Raw genomic sequence first — 25140 nt, 5'->3', positions numbered from 1 at the left:
CCATCCGTGCCCATACATCTACACAATTACACCTCTACACATATATACACTTCTGTGGACCATTCTCGAGCTAGTAATGGAAGAACTCCACGACTCCAGGAAGTGGCCCCGCAGCTTGCCATAACGTAAGGGACCGTGGTGATTTACAGCCAACGTTAGTTGAGCGTGGACAATTAGACCCAAGCCGAAACATAACATATAAAAAAGAACGTTTAAAAATATTTATTTTTTCTTTTTAATGATAGAATATAGTAATGGCATCACTATGACATAAGTATACCAAGTTTGCAGTCGATACCACATTGGGAAGTGGATAAAAATTTGAGTTACAAGATTTGAGGATACAACAACAGACAGAGTGAGAAAATAAAACGCGTGTAAAAAGGGCGACGTTTTGTTGAAACCGCGTCGCTCACCGGGCAGGCTCACGGCTGGGCCATGCTCCAGCGTCTCCGCGTGGATGCTCACGGCGGTGCCCGGCTGTCCCGAGGTGGCGCAGTCTTGGTACAGCAGCCGCCCCTGCAAAGACAAAGCCAGCCCCGGGAAAAGAAAAGGACGAGGAAGAAAAATCATCCATGTGCATCGACTCTGCAACGTTTTCCGACGCGTGGTTATAGTCGGATATATTTAATATATTTTTATGCATTTTACCTGTTATGAGGGTGAATGCATCAAAACATCTGGGCGTTAACAAAGAAAATTTAAAGTGTTCAAATAGCATGCAAAGGGGTACACTTGGAATGAATTTGAGAGAAATAAAGAGGAATATGTACATTTAAGGACATAGGCAGGTCAGAGACATCATTTTGATCTTCATGCAGCATCAGCCATGCGTGTTCATGTCCGAGCGTGTGCGATTATGCACCACATGTGCATTCACATCCGTATGTTTATATTCACGTCTGTAGGTACCTGTATGTGTCCCAGCCACGCCTTGCGATCCTTCCGGTTGCGAATGGACAGATTGCAGTGGTACACGTGGCCCTATGGCAAAGCAACGGACAACACGAGGCATACAAGGTCAAAAGTTCAGCATCTGGTAACTGGAAATTGAGCCGGGACCGCCGAGATCCTGGATTTAAATCCTAGGTTTCAACTGCCCATATTCAAACTGGGCTTCTCAAGCGAAGTGAATTGTTGAGTCTTAGCCAGACCACCAAATATGTTGCTGACGTGACGAGACCGTAAGAGTGGCCTTTGAAGGACATGCCAATTGTGCAACAATGTTCGGACCTAAAACCAAACGGTGGGGACGATGAGGAGGCTGTAAGAACAATCCTCAAGGGTCAGGTGTCAAAACTCTGCAACATCTGCGGCATCGAGCAGAACTGCCTTTTGTGTTTAATTTGTTGTGCTTCCCCGGCACCTCCGATTATCACGGCCGGGCTACATACGGTGTGAAAGAAGTTAAACAGACCGCACATACATACAGAAGGAAGCGGCGGTGCGACGTGTGGTGCCTTCCACTGACGAGTATAACAAACGGACGAACAAGCGAACAAAAGACCGAGCGCGCAAACAAATGAACAACTTACCCGCACGGTGCCGCCGTAGCCGGAGCCGACCTTGTAGAGGCCCTTGCTAGTGAGCACGTAGAGGTAGGCGCCGTCGCTCTGCATGAGGCACCGCTCTGCAGGCTCCGTGGACACCTCCCGTAGGATCCAGCGCTGTACCAGCGCGCGCCGCCGCACGCCCCCGCTGCACCAGTCCTGCAGCTGCGCTCGCCCCACCAGGGCGGCCTGCACGGACCGCTGCAGCGCGCTCAGGATGGCCGGCACCTTCGGACGACACAAGGAGGAGAGTGCGTGTCACCGGCTAGGACGCGTGGATGAGAAACACGGGTGCTAGCGAAGGAAGTTGCATGGAAAATTTGACAACTGCGCAAAGAAGCGTGGCTTACTCGAACGTTTGGATCGACTTTGAGAGACAGACAGAGGAGCAGTAGGAGGCAGACAAATTGGCAGGCATGGAGACAAGCAAAGATCCTCCGTATAACCTTTGAACAGACTGTTGGGGCAAGTGCTGTTCGTGAGTAGCAGTAGCTATGAAGGCTGTACAGCATACGAAGGGGGTGGGTGGCTAGCATCACGCCCTGCTGCCTTAGTCTCCCCAGTAGCGATGTTTACACATTGCACCAGATACTCATTTGAGGACAAGTCGACGTAGGGGAGGCCTATGACCAATTAAGATATACAGCACTGGTGTTGGCCGTTGAGTGGGAATCGAATTTGGGTCGCCGGGTTCGTAGTGCAGTGCATGAACCGCTACACTACTGCAAGGAGACAAACACACGCACAGCCATGCACATAAAGACACAGAGAGACACATGGAAGCACACACAGGGCGACACAGGGACCACGTGAGAAACAAAGAAACAGAGACAAACACGGAGGCCGACTAACCAGATCAGGTGCATTGCAGGTGATTTGATCACGTGACCCCGAGGTTGCCTAACTGCCCACCGGCATAAAAACAGCATGGATCTCAATAACGTGCAGTGACGGACAATCCTCCAGGCGTGAGCGCACCTGTATGATTTGCGATGACAGGCTGCTGTTGCGGGAGAGGATGGCCGAGACGGCGCGCAGGATCTTGCCCGTATCGCCCCACGCCACGACAAGGCTGAAGAGGCATGCGCACGCCAGCGACGTGATGCTGTCGCTGTTCGCGCCCGCCGAGGAAGAAGAGCCGATGGCGGTGGAAGATGAACCTCCTCCTCCGGTGCTCGCCTCGACCCCGCCGTTTGCACGCGTCGACGCGGACGACGAGCCGGGCCCGTTTCTCGTCGTCAGGTCCAGAAGCAGCGCGAACAGAGCCTCTGCATGACCGACAAGCGTTGTTGAGAGAGGGGCGTGCCAAACTCGAGGTGGTGGCGAGGTTGCTCAGAGGACAAAGACATTGAGAGCCACCAGCACCGCTCTGATCATGGGGTTCGATTAAAGCGGGTTCCTCAAATACAGTCATACCTCGGTATACGACCGCTTTGGAATACGTCGAATTTGGTATACGTCGTGTTTTGACGAGAAAAAAATGTCTTGGGATACGACGTCTTGCTTGGGATACGACGCGCTTGCTAGAACTTGTATGGGTCGGGATGAGTCACCGCGTACCCGCGTATACCCCGTTCACGACTGAAACAAAGCGCCGCTCCTCAGTCTGCCTGTGCAGTAGTTTTAATGGAAGGGGACTCTCCTTCCAAAAAAAAGCATGTCCTCCTCCTCCCCTTCCTCACCACCATCCACGTAGGCTATCAACTCCTCTCAGCAAGGTAAAGTGATGTTACATTTCATTTTTATTTCAATTTATTTATGCATTTATTTTAATTTATGTATGCATTTTAGTAATAAGTAGTGTCTAAATTATTTTATACAACCCCATTAATGTATAATATGCCGTATAAAATATAATTTCTTATACTCTGGAACGGATTATTTCCCTTTATTTGTTATGGGAAAAATTCGTTTGGTATACGTCATTTTCGGTCTAAGTCCTCCTACCTTCTGGAACGAATTAACGACGTATACCGAGGTACCACTGTATAACGAGTTGATGGTCTCAGCCCAGGCCACCAATGAAGTACAAAGAGACCCATCGGCTCAAATTCATACCCATAGGCTCACGTCAACTGAGTAGTTATTAAACCGTGATAGCAAGTGTAGTGGAGTTTATGGTCTCAGCCAGGGCCATCAATAACCGCATTAAAAAAAACTTATAATTAAAATATGGTTCTCCACTAAATTTGGCTAAATTCCAGCTCTGAGAATGAAAAGTATCAGTCTGTCATGCAAAGGACATTACTCTCATGTTGCAAGACAGGTGGGAAAGTGCTGCCCCCTAGAGTATGGACCAGTGGTCACTTGAATTAATTGCATCTCAGTTTCTGCAAGGAGGCACAGGAAAACACACAGGCAGTGAAGGCAGCTGGAACCGGAGCAAACAATTGGCCAAGCTGCTCTGTGGTGCAATATTGGAACATTCACCCATCTCCACATCTCCACACGTGGGAACAAAATGGAAGCACCCGGGAGGAAAATTCCCACGAGAGCGAGGCGGGTACCACTCCCGCACAGACAGCAAACATCCAACGTACGGCGAGAATAGCGATGAAAATCAATCCAATCGCTGTACTGCCACACCCAGGAGATGGCGACCTAAACACCCTTGGGTAGGGCAGTTTTTGTGCGATTTGTTGAATTTGGTTCTGCAAGAGGTGGTCTGTGTCACCACTACGCGAGCGAAACAGGCCACACAGGCGATAACGGCATTGTTGCTAGCAACATTACGACATTTCGCTGGTGGTTGAGACTAACGATGCAATGGCAGCCAAGAGGCACACATGTCCGATGGTTCATCTCCCTTGGAGATGGAGCAATAAAATCAGTTTGTGCAGCAAAAGCTAGATAGTGAGGCCGTGACATTTTGTGGAGGGCCTTAATGCAGCAGTGGATATTTCACAGATGATGTTGAGGAAGGCAGTGACAAAGAAAAATACTATTTTTTGTAATGTATGCTTATACAGTACAGCCATTTCAATCGCTAATTGTACGTGTATTTGAATTAGCCATCACCTAATTCTGTCAAGGCAATACCGTGTTTTAATCTTAAATCGATTCCCTTTTTGGCGTATGCTACAAAAATAACAGTCTCTGAGAGGCAGAAAGAGCAGAAGGGGTTAACGCTGAACGATGCAAGAATCCATCATGGCACGGCTGCCGCCTGCTACCGACATCATTTTCCAGAACCAGCTGAGCAGCAGTGACATCACCACTGTTCAACATTCAGGGCGTGCGCGCCTCCGCATACTCGTTCCTTCCCTCTTACCCCACCCCCTACCACCTGACCACCCCCCCTACCGACCGACCCGCCCCCCCACTCCCCATAAGAGCAGCTGACAGTAGCCGTAGGAGATGGTGGGAGTAGATGAGAGGCGTTGGGAGGTGTGATGCGACAGTCACGCTCTGTAATGGTTGAGTCAAAATGACAGATCAAAGACGTCCCGCTGTGGCGATGTACGAATTCTACCGTTGACCTCGGGGGCCTACAATGGGCCACGGGGGTGTGTGTGTATACAGCCAGTTGTGTTGGCACAATCCACGAGGCCATACCCACGCCATGTCGATCGTGGGGGACGTCTGACCATACTTCAGCAAGCTGGTCAGTGCATATTGGTGAAGGGGAACCAAGACCAGTTCAGATGTCACTCGCCACTAATGTTTGCCATGGCAAGGAGTTGGAGTAGGGTTGGTGGTTTCATAGCCTTATTTTTCTCACTACTGCACCAACGCTCCACTGCACACCTGTAATTAGACGTGTAACAATTCACCGATGCAACGCTTGAGATTCATTGTCGCAATTCAGGGTTGCGATTTCGATTCAAGCATAGATTCTCTTTTTGTCTCACCTTCATAATTTATCGTTATTCCTGTGGCAATTGCAATCTTAGTTGATCCATTAGATGCAATTAAATATCAGAAAATAACTTAATAAAATTCGCATAAAATATAAATAGACTACTCTTAATTGCATGCTCTGATTCACATACCGTGAGTGTTAGGATCGATGCACCACTACATGCATAACCTGGTAACCCAATGCTTTTCACATTGGAGCTTGTGGCCATAATGTGCCGTGAAACTCCGATTCCACCTGGCTACGAGGTGGCAAAGATACGTCAGTACAGCTAGGAGGCTGTACTCCACTCTATCTTGAAAAATTATAAGCCATCATATACGGGGCAATAAGATTGGTTCATGTGCAGGAAGCTAAGTGGATTGTTGCATCACGAGACCCTGAGAGATGGCAACGATTTGGGGAGGGCCTTCATGCAACAGTGGATAGATCATGGCTATTGCTGATTATCCCCTATTATGTGTGGGTTCTCTCAGATCCCAGGTTTCCTTTTTAATCTTCCAACTTCCTATCTCAACCCCAGATTAGGGGCAGCGTTAACACGGTGAGTATGACCTGTAAAATAGAGCCAGCCGCCCACTTCCCAGTGGACAGTTAAAGATCCCGTGAAATAGTTCGCGACAATAGACCACTGGACACGCTGGAGTCACGGTCCAAATTTGCAAAATTTACCCGCAAATAGCTCAATTGGGATTGCAGATTGTAATCGTTGCCCTGACTGCAAACATTTGGCAAGACCCTCCTAAGAGAGCCACGAGACTCAGTGAGGGTTCGCTGGGTAAACGAAGGAGTGACAGTGAGCAACATTGTTTTTTGTAAATCTGTGCCACACTCAAGATTTATCTGACTGCTGCCACTGGTCACTGCCATGCTGTAGGTTATGAATAATCAAATCGTGACCTTGAATCCTGACATGAGAGTGATGTGAGAGGTTGGAATGGCCAGTCCTTCACCTCGTGACACGACGTCGATATCAAAGCTGGCATAAAATTGGGAAAAAGAATGATGTTATAAATAACTGATTATTGAGTGGAATTGTGACTGAATCCTGACACCATCCCCCTGTGATTCACGATAATGAATCGCAGGGCGTGGTGTGGGGTTAACCATCACATGCCTATCCACACACACCTATCCACACATGCAGATCCCAATAAAATAACCCCTTGCTTTGATTTTAACAGACTGTTGGGGCAATTCCTGTTAGCAAGCACCTATATCGGCACAGCACATTGCACACACACCCTGCCACCTTTGTCTCCCCAGTGGTAATGTTTACACAGGGCACCAGGTACTCATTTCAGGCACAGCCAAATTAGGGGAGGCCCAGAACCGTTTCAGATTTTCATCAGCTATATTAACCACGTGTGGGAATCGAATTCGGTTCGCCAGGTTTCGTGGCGCAGTGTGTGAACCACCACGCTCCCCCCCCCCGACACCTGCCCCCACACGCACACCCCAAAAACGTACACCGCCCCCACACGCATACCCCCACACCTGGCACCCACTCACCCAGAATGTCGCTGGGCTCACTCTGCAGGCCCTCGGGCAGCTGTCCCTGCAGCACGTCGAGCAGCGCCTGCAGGCTGCGTGCACACACCGCCGGGTGGCTCCGTCTCGTCTCGCGGATCAGCTCAAACACGCCGCACAGGCCCATGCCGACAATCTGGGGGGACGTGGGGGGCACACACAGGGAAGTGGAGGACGCAGACGGCAGTTGCGTGAGCGATGGCCAGCGGGTTCGAAATTTCAATTCACAGTCCACTGCTGGGCAAAGCCCTCCCCATGCTGTGTCGGTCACGGGGGATGTTTGACCATACTTCAGCATGCTGGTCAGCGCGGCTCGGTGAGGTAGGTAGCCGGGGCTGTGGGGTTGGGGCAGAGGGGGGCAAGACCAGTTCAGATATCACTCACCACTAATATTACCCATGATTGGCATTTGACCTGTGGGTTGCCAGATTCATTGTGCAGCAATCTAGGCAATGTGAGACTGGCTCTACCAACCAACCAGTGGGTTAAGTATGGTAGGACGTGTGGAGAACAGGGTGCTGGGGCGGCGTGGAAGCTGAAAGGAACTGGACACAATGTTGTGCGGGGGATGACGGTTGTCCCCTCTGGTCACGTCACTCGGCACGGCAAAAGCTGCAGGCTCGCAGGGCAGCAGAAGGCCCGACAGACGTCCCAAACAGAAAAAAAACTCAAGAGAACTGCGTGTCGTTAAAAATAAATTAGCAAAAAAAACTGCAGCTTTGATTATTTCGTTACATTTTTTAAAATCTTATTATGCACATGCAAATCTGATCGCTGGCTTCCTTTATAAGGGAAAGGATGAGATTTCTGTTTAAGACCCCAGTCAAACTGGGAGGTCGGCGCATGAAGTCAACTTCATTTTAGATTTGAAGCTTTCGTGACTGCAAGGATTCATACTCTTTGGTTTTTTCGGTAAAGTCACGTAGGTTAAAAGAAAACAAATAAATTAAATCACGACGTTTCGGAGGCAACACAAGAAGACAGAAGCTTGTGTTGCCTCCGAAACGTCGTGATTTAATTTATTTGTTTTCTTTTAACCTACGTGACTTTACTGAAAAAACCAAAGAGTATCAACTTCATTTGTTCAGTTTGGAACTCCCTTCCCTCAATCATCTGTGCTGCCGACCCCCTGCCTCTGATTCCATCTGTGCAGAGATGCGAGTGCTATCCCCTCAAATGCGTGGTGGGTTTCCCTCAGGGTACTACGCTTTCCTCCCACGCAAAGCCAAATGCTTATTTAAAAAAAAAATGAAATGGCCAAATAACTCCATGTAGCAGAGGACCCTCCTGAAACAAATAAAGAGTCCCGAGACCCGGTGAGGATTTCCCGAATAAACGGGAGGGTATTTACTATTGCTGTTTCACACCAGAGCGGTGGGACAAGGGAGGCACTTTGTAGCAATGTGGCAGGAGGCAGCTCGAAAGATTGCAACCCCCCCTCCCCTCCACTATGAATGGCAAAGCCGTGTAATAGCGAGCCTCGACTGGCAGCCAAATGATTTATGCGCGGCACTCTTCACTGCCGATTGCCAGCAGCATGCGTGCCGGGGTGAGCCTCCATTACTGAGCAGCCGGCCATTGTTAGCATGAATTAGTCGGCAGACACACCGTCTACAATACCACCATCGTCATTCATTATTCAGCATTCGGCACGCACAACGATTATTATTATCATCATCATCATCACTGTTATTAAAGGCGTTGTAATGTAATGAAAGGCAACTGAAGACTGTTAGCGATTGATTTTAATGATCGAACCGTGTGAATTGATGGTGATTTGATGATGATCGAAACCAAGTTCATTATCTTGATGATGGTGATTGATAATAATAATAAAAACCATGTTAATCCTAATGATGGTGACTGATGATAACCAAAACCATGTTATTATAATGATGAGGTTACTGATGATGATCAAGCAAATTACATTAGCGAGTATGATGACAAAGAAGCTAACAATGGTGACAATAACGATGACAATACTAGCAACATGACTTATTAATCATTTGGCATTGATTTTTGAAAGCAATGAACAAAAAACAAATTATTAAGAAGATAATGGTGAAACTGCAGATGATGATGTGATAACCGCAACAATGATGATGGTAATTTTTTTTCGTATAGTTGGGCAAAATTTCAAGTGACCAGCAACAAACAGCACTATCACAGTTGTAATAGAAAAAGGTTAACACGTTTGTTGAAGTGAGTAAGGTGATTATAAGAGATTGGGAGAAAAGGCGATGGGAGGGAATGCCAAAGTGTAGCAATGCAAGAGAAGTTGCATAAATTGAGGTGTTGTGACCAGCAGTGTGGGTGAGTGGGTGAGCAATTGAGTGGATGAGTCGGTGAGTGGGTCAGTGGGTGGGTGAGTGAATGGGTCAGTGGGTGGGTGAGTGAATGGGTCAATGGGTGGGTGAGTGAATGGGTCAATGGGTGGGTGAGTGACTGTTGTTGTGACCTACAGTGTGATGGTCCGACTCAATATGGATCGGATGAGACGAAACAGCCGGTGAAGGAATCGATGAGTTAAATTCAAGGGAACAGCCACCAACAATCATGAACAGAGTAACGAGCCTCCACGTTGCATTTGAACCACGGCGGTGATATCCAGCAGTGGAACGGTCATGGCTGAATTATAACGTCGGTCATAACATTCAAGGTTACGGCGTATTATTACATGCATGATAGTAATATCATATAGAAATGAGAACAAAACTAATAACCTTAAATGAACAGTAATTGCAAAAGTAACAATTAAGACCCATTACGGTAATGACATCATAATCAATAATAAAAGGATGATGATGATGATGAGGGATGGTGGAAATTGTAGGATTAATAATACATTAGTTTAATGCAGCTTCTGAGGCCATAAAGAAAACAGATTTTTAGAAAAGGAAAGTTTTTTTTATGCTGACAAGTACCCAACTCATCGCTTTAGCCGACGGCCCGCACATTCACACGGTATCTTCATTCGCGGTCGCAATTAGGTGCCTTATAAATAACAAATCGCACTGTGCCGTTGCCAGCAAAGGAAAGCGACGGGTAATTTCTAAATGGAGCTCAATACAATTACAACGCGAGCTTGTACAGCGTCTGAACGCAAGCGCTTCTCAAAGAAGTTGCAAAGAAATGTGGGCATAGTTATTTTACAAGGAGATAGAGAGGCAAATCAGCCAAATAGGCACAGAGGAAGCTCTGGAGCCTGGAATTGAACAGGGGTTATAGGGAGTCTACAGCATGGTGGAGGGGGGGGCTGCCGTGAGCAAAAAAATTACCACCGCTCCTGCAGATGCTCCCAGCACATAGACCAAAACATCGCACATCACGCTGAGCGGTGCGTAGCCCGTGTACAAGTGTTCGAGAACAGCCCAGGAATGTGACATCACAAAGCGTCTTCGGAGGTTGCTTCAACACGAGCTTTTGTTCCACTGCACACTGTGAGGGCTCCTTTTATAAATTAGTCTCATGACAGGATGCTAGGAGCATCATTGGAACAGAATTATACACAGCTAAAAATAAATCCTTTAAGATGTGAAAAACAGACCACCACTAAAAGCTTCTGGAAATTAGAATCAGAACACATTACCTGTGAAATAAAGCCAGTTTCTGTACAGTCGCATGAAGATGTAGATACTATATACATCCTTGCTCTTTGGTTCTTTCGGTAAAGTTACGTAGTTACATCCACGTTGTATTAACTGTGGAACGTTCTGATCTGCCCCTTAAGGACATCTGTCAAAAAACACTGCTCCAGTCTAAACAGATATTCTGATTCTGACCTTGGGTAATTTCGTGGGCGGCTCGCGGGCCTCCTCGTCCTCCTCCTCGCTCTCCGAGTCGCCGCCAAACGCGGCCAGCCCCCCGGCTCCCGTCAGCTGCGCCGCCGACAGCGACGCCTGCACCCCGACGGCCGCCCCCGCAGCTCCGCCGGCCAGCGCGCCTCCCGCGCGACCCGCGGCGCCGCCGGGCAGCAGGGAACCCATGGCGCCGCCCGAGCCGAGGGAGCCCGCGGGCCAGCCGGCCCGCCAGCGCCGCTCAAGCACGCACTGGCGCACGCTGGCGTACACGTTGAAGGCCGACGGGTTGCTGTGCAGCTTGATTTCGGGCGGCGGCAGGGCGCCATCCGTGCCGTCGGCCTGCACACGCGCGCGCAGAGGGGTGACGGTAAGTTGGAAGAAAGTTAAGATAAATTTGTGGAGGGTAAAATATGAGTTTGATTGGTTATTGCTATGACGGAATCAAAAATATTAAAGAAACCGGGTCAGGTGGCACAGTTATTCTGACTTCCTGGATTTGACTCTAACTTCCTGGACCTTGTCTTGACACATTTTCAAGCGAAACTTCGTGTGTTTGTGACCATGGGCATGCGTCAGCACCGCGCCAGGCTGCCTCTGTCTCCCCAGTGCTGAAGTTGGACGGCGCCACAGCCTGGTGGTAGTGTTCGAATACAACACCGGTTAATACCGCGGTGCTTATCAACCATCCAAATACCGTATCCGCAGTCCGCTTCGCAGGGGACATTAAAGATCCCGTGATGTCATTGCCAAATAGACGGTTGTGTTCTGGCGTCATGGCCTAAAAATGTATCGCAAATTATGCAATTGGGATTATACATAGCAATCTCCGAGTCAATTAATGGTTGGTAACCCTATCCTCATGAGACTTTCCTGGTAATAATACTAATAACACACCACATCATGTGCTCATTTGTGGCTGAATTGACCGATGGGAGGCCCAGGACCGCTTCAGATAATCTAAACAAATTTATTTTTTATTTTACCAGGTAAGGCCCACTGAGCTATATAGCTCTTTTTCAGGAGCAACCTGGCCACAAATGATAGTTCAACTAAGTTGGGCTATCATGTGGAAATTTAACGCAAACAAATACTCTCAAAGGACATTTCTAAATGTGGAGGGAAAAAACCGGAGGACCCGGAGAAAAATCCACGTAACCACAGGGAGAACATGCAAACTCTAAATATACAGGCGTCAAGGTTGGGATCAAACCCACGACCTCGTGTATACCATATAATTGCGTCAATGAGCGGCCAGGAATCAAACTAAGGCCGTCGGAATGATATACAGTGACACGTTCAATTTCAAAATTGTCCTAATAGTGATGGGCAGTGGAGACCCAGGGCAGCGAAATCCATTGTTGTACTGTAATTGCACGCTCTCAACCTTCAGCAATCCAAACTGAGTGAGCGGGCATGGTGAAGCACACTGCAGAGTCAAACAAACCCCCGTGATTGACACAAAGAGGGGTACACGCCTTCACCCAACAGTGAACGGACCAAGGGCTTGTAAATATATTCTTTCCTGTCAAAGGGAAAGCAATAATTATCGACAAAAATTGGGTAAATAATTGTGATTTAAAGCTTTCGTGACTGCAGGGATTCATATTCTTGGTTCTTTCGGTAAAGTCACGTAGAAGGAAAATAATAAAATAATAAAAATAAGACAATTCAATTCTGATGATGAGTGCTTGTGTTGCAATCGAAACGTCGTGATAATTTTATTGTAAAAATTTTATTATTTTATTATTTCCCTTCTACGTGACTTTACCAAAAGAACCAAGAATACAAATAATTGTGGTTAACAAAATTGATTGCACACAAATGAAAGTATTTTTGGTAGAAATACAACACGAAATTATTCTTAAAAAGAAATGCACGAATGTAATGGTGTCTTAATTATTCAGCATTTTTAATTAATGTAAATTTAAAAAATGTTGGATGACATAAAACAGCCTTGATTCAATTCCTGAAGAAGCTCCCAGCACGAAACATTGGGCATCTTTAAATTTAAAGCTTTCGCAACTGCAGGGATTCATATTCTTGGTTCTTTCGGTAAAGTCACGTAGAAAGGAAATAATAAAATAATAAAAGACAATTAAATTGTGATGATTGCTTGTGTTGCAATTGAAACGTCGTGATAATTTAATTGGTTTACTTTTATTATTTTATTATTTCCCTTCTACGTGACTTTACAAGAAGAACCAGTAATACAAATAATTGTGGTCAACAAAATTGATTGCACACAAATTAAAGTATTTTTTCTAGAAATATAACACGAAACTATTCTTAAAAAAAAATGCACGCATGTAATGGTGTCTTAATTATTCAGCATTTTTAATTAATGTAAAATTTAAAAAAATGTTGGATGACATAAAACAGCCTTGATTCAATTCCTGAAGAAGCTCCCAGCACGCGGAGCGAAACATTGGGCATCTTGCCGAAAAACAATAATGATAATAATTTACATCTGTAAGGGACATTTCATCCGTAAGGTCCCAATACGGAAAGCATGAAATAAATAGAACCTGCTGGGTAAACGGCCAGAACTATGGGGTAAAAGGCCAAGTTTAAAGAGGCGAGTGTTCAAGACACACACGATACAACCTAACTACACAACCCAACCCGAGAACTGCACAGTAGCACAAGCACTGAAAAGAAAGGCAGAAATCCAACGCTGTACTCCTGTACGGTATAAACCAGGGGTCGGCAACCAAAATAACAAGAAGAGCCATTTCTTTCCAATTCGGTACAAAATTCAGTATTTCAAGAGCCGCAATGCATCTGAGTACATACTGTACATACGTACATATCGTCAAGAAGCAGCCCGTAAAGAGCCGCATGCGGCTCCGGAGCCGTAGGTTGCCGACCCCTGGTATAAACAAACTGCTCTCTAAACGTTTCTAAGAAGGGCAGTGGAGGCAGTGGTGGCAAGTGTCCCTTTGGCACCTCCCTCCCTTCACCACCATGCGTGAATCTCTAATGGAGGGCGATTGTGTGCAGGAGCTCTTCTGAGAGAGAGGGTCTCTGAGACTCGGTGAGGCTTTCCAAAGCTAAGAGAGAGCAAATGCATTAATTAGGTTTGCAATGAGCGGTATTCCCCTGCCCAGGAAGTGCACTCTGTTGGTGGCTGCAGGATTTTAGTGAATTACAAACACCCCCGCAGCACTGCATCTCTCTTTTTTCTCTCCAATCAGGTTTTTTTTTAATGGATTAAGAACGGATTAATTGCTTTGCCAATCCACTTTCGGAAATGAAGTCCTCCCCCACGTCCTGTCAGTCATGGGGGTTGTTTGACCATACTTCACCTTCACCACGCTGGTTAAATGAGGGTTGCCGTAGCGCGGGGGGGGGGGGGGGTGAAGGACCAGGAATGGTTCAGACATCACTCCCGCCACTGGTGTTAGCTATGGCCAGGAATCAAACTCAGGTAGCCAGGTTCAGTGCGGGTAATAACTGCACCACCATGCCACCTCAAATAAGATTTTTATCGACTTTAATTTTACTGTACATTATTATTTGGTCTAATGAATCGGGTGTTGGTAATCTACTGTGAATTATTGTTGAATGTTTTCTGCGATATATATAATTTAAATGTTTACTATATTCTTTTGTAGCCCATGTCCCACTTGAAAATTACTAGTTTGCTCTCAATCAGCTGTTATCTCGTAAAATCAAGGATTCCAATTACCTACCAACCTACCGATACATTGATCAGAAAGAATCAATCCTCAAACATGTTTTGACGTACGTATCATGAGCACAAATAGCTATTTCAAATCGATGGATCAATGAATTATTACATACTGACATAACACCAATGTGCAATGAACCTCATTAACGGCTTCTGTTTAAATTAAAACTTAACCATCATTTGCCCTTCACTCAACTGACAAACCATCCCTGATAATTAACGAACTCCACCTTCTCCCGCTCCATGTGACACGATGGGACGCAGTGACCGCCTGCCGTCTCTGCTTTCCAGGCTTCCATGAAGCCTACGGAGGAGACTGCAAGTTATCCAACTAGGTGAGAACTAAATTGACGGTGAAGACTTGGGGAGAACTCCCGTGTAAAATATGCCAGCGGCTCCAATAGACAAACCAAAGAGACATATTGATGATCCTAAGATTGGCAGGAGAAACTCATAGGACTCAAAGCACCCAAGAGGCTGCTGCCACCGACCTGAGAGGCTGTGAATTCCTGTGCCCCGGCGATCAATGCTTGGCCTCAACCCCCAGGGCCAATTCCATCGCAACGTCCATTAAGGAAATGCACCGGGGACACAACGGGACTGGACAAAAAGCAGTGCCGAGGTTACAGGGTTCATTGGTAGACTGTTGCAACTTAGCGTGGCACGTGTTGGCGTCGCTGATCAGAGGTAAGGGTTAATTTGGAAAAATTTGCATCTGCCCCCATGGGACATAGTCATGATTGTCTTGTCGACCGTGCCCTTGTCGGCCATCATGTTTTTTAAAGGAAAATCGGTACGTTTGGTTACCCACAGGGCTTATCATAACCAGAGATTTACAAATAATATCCTAAGTGGGCTTGGACAGGATGCGCCGCTAGAAGGAATGCTGGCCGGTGGTCGAGACTTGTGACAGTGGTGAGCAAAGGAGCAATCACGCCCACGAGCAAGTCTACCAAAGAGATGCCGCAATGACCTAAGCTTGTGCAGCCGCTAGTTAATATTTTTGCAATTGTGTAGTGCCATAGGTGGGCCACACTTACCAGCAGTGGTGGACAGGGCCCATCTGCAGGTACCTCGGACCCCCAGGGGAGGGGCCATTGTGCCAGCCCAAGAGGGGAGGGGCTGCCGAGGGCTTAGCTGTCTAGGATCCTAGAGCCCCCAGCAGCCCCTCCCCTGAGGGTCCGAGGTACCTGCAGATGGGCCCTGTCCACCACTGCTGGTAAGTGTGGCCCACCTATGGCACTACAATTGCAAGACAGTGAGAGATAGCAACGATTTAGGGAGGTTATTCCCCCTGCAGAGGATAGATGATGGCTGATGTTTTTACTAGGCCCCGTCACAACTCGCCTCCCTCACAATACAATGAACAATTCAGTCAAAATTGGATTCAAGAATCCATTCATTTGAATACATTTGTATGCAAACGATTCGAAGCACGTATCATGACTACAATAATACGGATGAATCGCTGAGTCAACACATCATTACACGACTAAAGAAACAACTGAAATCACCTAGGCTTTAAAAGAAAAAAGACAACGTTTTGGGCAATGGCCTTCCTTCACAGCACAATACATTACAATAATTTACCCATGAAAGCTTCACTGAGTTTCAAGACTCTTTTTGAGGGGGTGTCCTGTTACACGGGAATGCTTGGCCAATCCCATCGATGAGAGTTTGGCTTCGTGTGGGAGAGAAAGCGGAGTACACAGAGAAAACCCACCATGCATACGACTGGAGTAACAACTCAAATTTCCACACAGATGGATTCGATAACCTTACAACTGTGCCACCACCTTGCAGCCCGGCCCAGCGGGTTTGGGAGTTGCACAAAGCTGCGTGATCAGTCTCATTTGTCTGGCCATGTCACCGTGCTGTTACATATGAAAGAGTGTGCGCGCGTGTATGTACGTATGTATCGTTATTGATCAAACGCAAGGGCTGCTATTTATCTTTTTCAGTCAAGTGCCTGCCAATGGATTTCTTGGAAAGACACTAAAAGTAATTGCTATTATTGTTATTACCTGGATCAGTCACACATTAAGATTTACAACCCATGCACTAAAATGTTGCTATCTCACACGCTGTGCTAAAATGTTGCTATCTCACACGCTGTGGTGGGGGGTGATGTTCCCTTGACGGTCTCTCAATGCAATTCCAAGCGTGCACTTCTACACGCTTATCCTTGCCCCCTTTCAGTCATCATACCATTTACTTTGACAGTCTCCGTGGTTCTGGATCCATAGCCGATTCCACGTGGATTAGAGAAAATACGAAAAGTTATCCACATCACCCTGATAACACGAAGCAGGCTAGAGCAGGACACGTGACAAAGAAGCGGCGATGTACGCATGTTGAACTTCTTTCACACCGTATGTAGCCAACCGTCGGCCATTGGTAGAGACTCAAGATGGGAGCGCGAGCAGACAAAAGAGGGAAGAAGAACGTCCACCTAGGAGACGGAGCCATGAAACCGGTTCGTGTGCGGGAAGCAAAATGGATCGTTTGGGACTGTTGCATTGCATCACTGTGGGGGATGGCATTGGCTTGGCGGAGTCCTTCATCCAGCAGCGGAAAGATTGGCTGATGATGATCTTGGCCACTGCCCGGGCACGGCAAGATTCCAATTTAAACTGAAGGGGAGCTCTGAGCGATGTGACATCGATTTGAGTGTGAGATGGTTACTGGACTAGATCACCCAGCACCCCCCCAACCCCCAAATTCCCAACCCTCAAAACCTTCACTCCCCCCCCACCGCCCCCCTCGGGCCGGGCACTGTAAGACCAATGACCCTGTCACGTGCAGTACATTTGTGCACGGCGTTACAAAAAATATTTACCCAGGGTCTGTCTTGTGAAAAGGACACCTGGCATCTTGGTGTCAAAGGGCACTTGCCAGGTTATCCGTAAAGGTTAAAAGTATTCATTTATTTTTTGTTCATTTTACTGAATGATGCAGAAACTGATATGTACTGAAGTGGATATTCTGAACAGAAATTCACGAAGTGAGGTCATATTCCAAAATAACAAGGCACACAGACCGGCGAAGGACGTTTTTCTCACTGCGTTGAGAAATCTCATTATCTACCATTAGTTTAGTCGAGAATTATATTCTCCGTCCAATCGTAATAAAATGTAAATCGATTTAACAAGGAAAGCCTCATTGAGTCTCAAGACTGTTTTATTAGCAGTATCCTTACTTACATTTGGGTGCATGGCCAAGAAATTCCGAGTTCTCTGGGATGCAACCCGAGAACTCAGAAGGAACTGACCACCCATATGAAGGGGCAAGAGTCAAAGCTCCACACGGACAGATTCAAGAAATCATCGCTGGACCACTGTCTCATAGCCACCTCGCAGCCCAAGCCTGCATTAGGGGTTGGTGAAGGCGGAGAGCGTGGTAGTTCAGTACAACAACGGATTTTGGCTGGACTGCCAAATGCTGCCCACCACGTAGCCCCCATATCCCCACATCCTTCCGTGCATGGTGGTCGCCCATCGAAGGACGAACCAGGCTCAGCCCCACCCCACTTAGCTTCCAAGATCCACCGAGAATATTATTACTACACTTGTTTACGTAGGAAGACCACACCGTAGTCTCGAGACAATTTTTCACCAGGCACATTCGGGGTTGTTTGGTCGTGTAAGGTCAATGAGTACATCCGGTGTTATTCTCTAACATGCACACTGAAGGTCCTTTGTGTTGACAAGCACTCTGCCTTACAGACACACTGACTGCCAGCTGCCTCATCAAGCTGCGTTTTAATAGAATAGTGGCAAAGGAGGGGTGCACGTTTTTGGCTTAGTTGGGAAGTTGCTGAGCTTCGCGGGAGAGCGAGGATTACGGATAAAATGCACAGACCTGCTTACATCGCGCATTGTGCTTGCATTAAAGCGCCGTAGCAGCTCCCGCCTGTGATGCGGTGCTTTGAAAGACCAGGAAATGGCAGTAGAGAAAATCGGGGTTCGTCCACCCATTCTTGTGGACCTTTGCGTGTTATCACCGATGACGCGTGCGTTGGGTTTTCTCAGGGTACTCTGGTTTCCTCCCACATTTCTAATTATCATTTTATATTACCAGGAAAGGCCCAAAAGTGACCTGGCCACAAATGATAGCTCAACGAAGTGGCTTATCATGTAAAATTTTAAGCAGCGTTTTTCCCTCCATACACAGAGAGAGACTATGTTGTGTGTCTCTCTCTGTGTTGTCTCTCTGCTTGTGTGTCTGGCTGTGTGTCTCTGTATCTGTGTTTTGTCTCTCTCAAATTTAGTTATACCTGAAAACGACTGCTTGTGATGCAATCGAATCGTCGTATTCTATTATTTAGTTTATTTTACTTCTACGGGATTTTACCGAAAGAACCAAAGAGTAATTCCTGCAGTCACGAAAGCTTCAAATCAACCTCATTAAATTGGCTGAAAACATCAAATGAAAACCAAATGTAGCAGAACCCTCTTTGAAAGGGTCCTTGGAATCAGTGTGGCTTTTCTGGATAAGTTATTCTACTTATTATTATTATCATGAATGTAAATCTACCGAGACAAGCTTGTTGTTCCATAAGGAGCATCCTTAGCTGCCTTGAAGATGTGCTTTATATAGAATTCTCTCAAAGCCTGTGTAGACTACTTATTGGCCTCTACTGTCGGATCTAACCATCACACTCCATTATTTATAACAGCAAAAAAACCACACGCGCGCGCGCGCACACACACACACGCGAGCACAGTACGTCACAGCAATCCCACAATGTGCAAAAGAGGCATAAAATACCTCATGCCATTAGATGCGCTTACCGCGAGCAAATGACAAGAAATCCGCCACGCATAACGCTATTACAAAAGCTCCCGTTTCTAACCCGGCAGCAGGCAAGGATTTCTTTTGGTGGTTAAAAATGAAATAAAACATTTTGGAATTAAAAAAAACAACAACTCCCCGCCGGGCTTGATTGACGAGCCGCGAAAAGCGGAGCGACGCGATTAGGAGTGGAACGTTAACGCCGGGGGGCGGGGGGCCAAGGAAGTGGTTGGGAGGTCCGAGATGCTGAGCCGGTACGGTCGAGATCTCCCGGATTCAAAATCCAATCGGAGTTTTAACCGCTAACACTTAAGCTGGGGTCTCAATTGTAGTGAGATCATTGGTATCAGACTGGGCACCATTGATTGGCTGCGTAAAAAAAAATCAAGAGCAAATTTTTTATTTTTTTTTACTTAATTAGAAAAAATAACGGTTTGGTTTTGACTGTCGCGTGATGACCTCTTCCACGGCGGGGAATGTGGGGAAGTGCACCCCCCCCCCCCGCAGATTGTGGATAAGAGGTCACTGGAAGGCAAATCAGAAGTACTTCTGGGCTGTTCTCTAACATGGGGCAATGCATTTCAAATCAACAATTCTCCGTCTCCGGACCTGACGCCAAAAGCACAACGGCAATACAACTGGCAAAAAACTTCATGTTTTTTTAAAGATTTGAAGGTTATTTGTGTGTCAATTCCAGTACAAACAACCTCTGAAAATGCTGTGTGTGAGCCGCAGGCATCCCAAGGGTACCAGTGTGAAATTGGGGCACACAAGAGCACGGCACTCCTGATAAGGCACTGACAGAGGCATTCAGCCATCAAAACCTGTTAATAATATTAATATTTTCATGACGCTCGTTTTCCCAGGAAAACCTCACCGAGTCTCGTGATTTTCTTTCAGGAGTGTCCTGCGAAGTGTGCGCAACAGTGGGGGGCAATAATTGCTATGTAGTTTTTACGTGAGTAATTGGCGGCGAAGTTTAGAAAATGTGGACCCCTGACGCTAGCGCACAATGCCACGACTTTCTTGCGAACGACGTCACGAGATATCTAACATCCACAGTGAAGCAGACAGTGTTTATTTTTATGGTTCATTCGCCCGCAGTATTAATGAGGACTGGTCACTGGATTTTAACCTCCAACTTATTTTGTGATCCCGTGCGATGCTTGGTGGATCACGCAGAGATTTGTAAAACTCCCAAACCCACTGGGCTGAGACGGTGGCGAGGTTTTACATAAACCGATCACGAGAAACATAAATGAGAATGCAAGGAAAACCCTTTGTCAAACCTCTGCTGGATGAGGGCCTCACCACATTGTTTGACCATACTTCACCACGTTGGTCAGCACGCGTTGGTTAAGCCGGCAAGCATTGATGTTGGAGCACAGAAGTACATGACAACAACAGATTTTTCCGATCACCCTCTGCTACCCGCAACTTGGCAAATTACATCAAAATGTAATTTGGTTCTTCATCACTTTAAGCCATGCTAAAATGGTTTCGCCCAAGCCTCACACTCCTGTCTCATCTCATTCTACTCTGACATTCATCAATAAAACACAATAGAAAAACACGTACACACACGTGCAGGGCCGTCATATTTCTCTAGACGGCAGCAGGTGTCGACACCAACGCCCTAATGATTTCAGGCGAAGCCAATAACCAGAGCCTCTCCCACACGAAACGGCATCTTCATGATCCACTTGAGCAAACGATGCCACGGCACTTCCAAGGCCAAGAAAATATTTTTTGTCGTCACCAAACCTGCATCATTGCTCACGCATGTAGTATAAATCCCAGTGCACAAAGCTCCATTATAAATAACTAGTCCTGACGTAAGGTTTGCAGATGATAATGATATTTGAATAGCCCTAAGCCAATTAACCAGACTGGGAGCTTGAGAAGACAGGCAGGTTAATCTAATGGAATATTTTAAATGGTGCGCTCTTTGAGAAGGCACGTCACACGTGCATTGGTTAAAATGCAGCCGGTCTTATTATGACCCATTTTATTTTTTTCAATGTTTCTTGAATATTTGAATGGTGAAAGTCACGTCGTGTACGCACAGTGCTTACATTACACCAACGTATACAGCCCAAAAGCATATTGTCCACAAAGCCACTGCCCTCCTACCACCCAGCCCCATTCAATTATCGTCGGCCGCTTTCGAGAGCCGCTTCACTCGCCGATGTCATCTCCGACGTTTTATTGGGGGTGGAGAAAACGCGCCATTAATTACGGCGACAGCGAGACCCACAACAACAACAACGCCACTACGTTTGTTTCCGCCATTGTGCCGTACACCTCTCCGCAGTGTCTTCAGGTTGTTACCGCGCGTCGTTTGGCACGATGTCTGTCTGACGTTTCGCTCCACACGCTGGGAGCTCATCGGTTGCTGAAGAACATCGATGTCGCGCCGAACAACGCATGATACAACCAGCCCAAGAACATAAAGCTACGCAGCACAACCGGGAAAAACCTACACACGAAGGTAGCTTCCCTTGCACAAGACATCCGGCTGAGGGCAGAGGTGTGGTGGAGAGCTACTATAGAAACGTTGTCGGTCCTTGTGCCGTGGGTCGTCGGTAATGGCATGAACCAATTCGGTCTGCGAGTCGGCTCAACAGAAGAGTAGTTTTTGGTGTGTCCAACTAAGGCACGGATAAAACACGCACCCTTGCGTGTATGTGACATTACACTGCTGCAAAAAGAATCATTCAAAACCGTGCAATGCGCTAAATTACCAACTTCACGTGCCATTAGTAGATTTCTATCGGTTTCAAAACATCCATTATTACGCCTGCCCAATTTCGCTTAACATAAAGAGTGACAAATTGAATTAAGCGAATCTTACTGCAAAAACAACTAGAGAGAGTAGTGTACAGTCAAATAAGTGCCCCACTTTTGCTTTTCCCGCTATAATTGGCTTGTGGTTAATGTGTAACATCCGGGCGAGGCATTTACATATTTTACCCTTCAACGCTTGGCCCAATTACATTGAGGCTAAAGGAATTGCACAGCTGGGTTAAAGAACACTCGCTTACGGTTCATCTCGAATTATCCATGACAGAAAAAGACCGATTTCTCAATAAAAATTACGACGTCAAATGTGAGATATGGGGGTAGGAATGCTCACTGGCTAAGGGTGGGCCGGGGGCGGGGGCAGGGTTCGGCTTGCACACACTCTTACTCAGCGTGAAACCATTGCACCCGGCCAACGTTGCTTCACTTCAGGCAGCGGGTGCAGTTCAACAATTTGTTGATTCACTCAGGGATGAAGGCCTTCCCAGGCTGTGCCAGTCGTGGGGGGTGGGTGGGTTTGTGTGACCATACTTCATCTTTCTTTGATCAGAATTCAGGAGCAGTGATGTGGCCGAGTGGTAGTGCGTTTGCCCCGCTTGTTGCAGAGGTTCACGGTTCGAATCCAGCCGGCTGCCCTGATTAATAGCCGTAAAAATACTACGCACCATCTGCTTCAGTGGAAGTTGAAGCCAAAGGTCAAAAAAATAACCCGCAAATTACTCAACTCAATCATCGCCCCCCTATTGAGAAAACTGGGCAGGAACCTCATGGGAAAAAGTCGCGAGACTCAGCGTAGCTTTCCTGGGCAAATAAAGTTAATAGGCATGCGAGTCGGTGCGGGTTGGTGAAGGAGATACCCAAGATTGGTACAGCTATCACTCGCCACTGATGTTAGCCCTGGCTGGGCATTCAATTCAGTTCACCAGATTTTAGTACAGTGCCCAAACCACAGCGCCACCGCTGCATCCCGTTTGAGTTGATATACAAGCATGAAATGCATTGCACAACAAATTGTGCAAATTGTATTGCCAGTATCTAAATGCATTCCACTCTTGAGCACTGAAAAGCTTCAGGATGCTCTTTGCTAGACATTTTGATTAATGTAGAATTCTTTTTATTATTTCTGAGTTTTAGCGTCGCCCAACACGCGGTCAATTTCCACGAGAAACGTCGTCGCGATGTAAATAAATAATAGCGTCTTCATAACTCTGACCATTATACACGGACGACGGCTGATTGGTGAATGTGAATGAAACGTAAATAACCTCTTAATTTATGAACCAACTAATTTATGTATTGAACATCTACATACGACACACCAGCCCAACCCCCACTCAATGCATAGCGCTTGCCGGGGTTGTAAAAAAGACAAATTATGAATATTGTTCTTATTATTATTCTTTGATTTAAAGCTTTCGTGACTGCAGGGATTCATATTCTTGGTTCTTTCGGTAAAGTCACGTAGAAGGGAAATAATAAAGTAAAGGGACATAATAAAATAATATGAATATTTTTTATAAAATAATATACATAAATATATTTATATTACTTTATTATTTCCCCTCTACGTGACTTTACCGAAAAAACCAAGAATATATTATTATTCTTGTTTACCTAGGAACACCTCAAGACCCTTTTTTGCAGGATCTTGCCAAGTTTTTGTTGCAGTAGGAGGGCGATGTTGCGAGTTTTCATCCTCAATTGGGTAACTTGCAGGTGTTTGCTCAAAATCATGTACATTGTATATTGCTGGAGATATGAGAGGAAACCAGAGAAATAAGAGATCACCCTACGCGAAAAAAGGGTAGAAAATACAAACCTCCATACAGAAAGGCACCCAAGTCGGAAATTGAACCCAGGCCCTGCTTGTTGAGGCACGAGCGTTACCACTTCACCACCTTGCCTGAATTCTTATATTAAACCATAACCGTTAAATAAACTCACTCATCTGTGCATATTGTGCTGCACTAAGCCTTAAGCTTTTCGATAGTAAAATTTCACAACATTGCAGTGACACATCAGACAGAAATTTCAAACGTTCCCCGAGTGTAGTCCACTCGGCTCACATCATCGCGATCAAAGACCAGACCAACGAGAGAAACATAATTCCACGAAAGCATAGCCAATGCCCAAAAAAAAGACAACACTTAAAGGTTTTTGCTGACACATTGGGGGGGCTAAATATTCTCAATGCAACCCGTGCGGGCCTACTACTGTAAAAATACGCGTAACGTATTTAGAGAAATTAAACTTGCGTTATGACTCATCATCCTCACCATAGCGGCTAAGCCTCAAACACAACCAATGTGACCCTGTGCTTTCCAAGCATGATCTAATGGCCATAGCAGACCTCCTGGCACGTTGCCGTCACGCTAATTGCACGGCGGATTATAGAAGGCCGCCTTTAGCTCTCTTTTTTTTGGGAAGAAAAAGCTCGACTAACCAATGACCCACCCAGTAAGAGCAGGCCACCCAGGGCCAGATAGCTGCACTCAAGCCTCGTTTCCATCACCTATTTTCCCTTTTCCACCTGGACATCTGAGCACAGAGCACTACCGAGCCCAGGGCCAGTACAGCACACAAGTGGCGGCGGCTTTCCATTGGGATTTTACCAAGCTGAGCCCCGAAGCGAGCTTTATGCTGCCGGCCTCACAAGACATGCGCATCTACCTCCGGTTCAAACCGTGCTAGGGGCGGTGCTAACGGCACGCACAATTTGCGCGATGTTAACTCGGTTGCGACCCAAACACGGCGTCATCTACACGCGCCTTGACGCCATGACGTTGCACGCGACGTCAGCGACACAGCTCGCCTTGTGCGGTGGAAAAGTAACCCCCCGCGCTTCCGGAGACCTGCGCTGCACTGGCTTAGCAAAGCCCTGCCGCAGGTCAGACATGCAATTGTAAAAATAGAAAACGAGAGCAGGAATGATGGCCCAGGAACAGCCCAAGTTCTGGCACAAAAAGTGCACCAGGGCCCCAGTCTGTGTTCCCATGGTCACAAAGCCATCAAAATTCATGGTTTCGTACCAAACCATCCAATTTTAAACACCCAGGGGTATGACCACTATGCAGATGGTGAAATAAAATCAGCTCGTGTGTCGGTGCGAGATGG

At 46.6% G+C, this 25140-nt stretch overlaps 1 protein-coding gene across 1 annotated transcript in view; it reads right to left on the bottom strand.

The window, feature by feature from the left end:
- The window catches only part of MYCBP2 (MYC binding protein 2), a 124323-nt gene that overhangs the window by 89018 nt on the left and 10165 nt on the right, over window positions 1-25140 (bottom strand). Inside the window, exons 3-8 of the mRNA XM_078864929.1 lie at window positions 10722-11078; window positions 6922-7075; window positions 2529-2818; window positions 1536-1778; window positions 913-984; window positions 417-519 (exon numbers count right to left, since the gene is read on the bottom strand). Coding sequence (XP_078721055.1) covers window positions 417-519; window positions 913-984; window positions 1536-1778; window positions 2529-2818; window positions 6922-7075; window positions 10722-11078 — 1219 coding nt within the window. The remainder of the gene's footprint in view (window positions 1-416; window positions 520-912; window positions 985-1535; window positions 1779-2528; window positions 2819-6921; window positions 7076-10721; window positions 11079-25140) is intronic.

The sequence above is a fragment of the Lampetra fluviatilis genome, chromosome 19, assembly GCF_964198595.1.
Source record: "Lampetra fluviatilis chromosome 19, kcLamFluv1.1, whole genome shotgun sequence".
NCBI classification, from domain to species: domain Eukaryota; kingdom Metazoa; phylum Chordata; class Hyperoartia; order Petromyzontiformes; family Petromyzontidae; genus Lampetra; species Lampetra fluviatilis.
The sequence above is the reverse complement of the archived record's forward strand: the minus strand, read 5'-3'. Positions and strand labels throughout refer to the sequence as shown.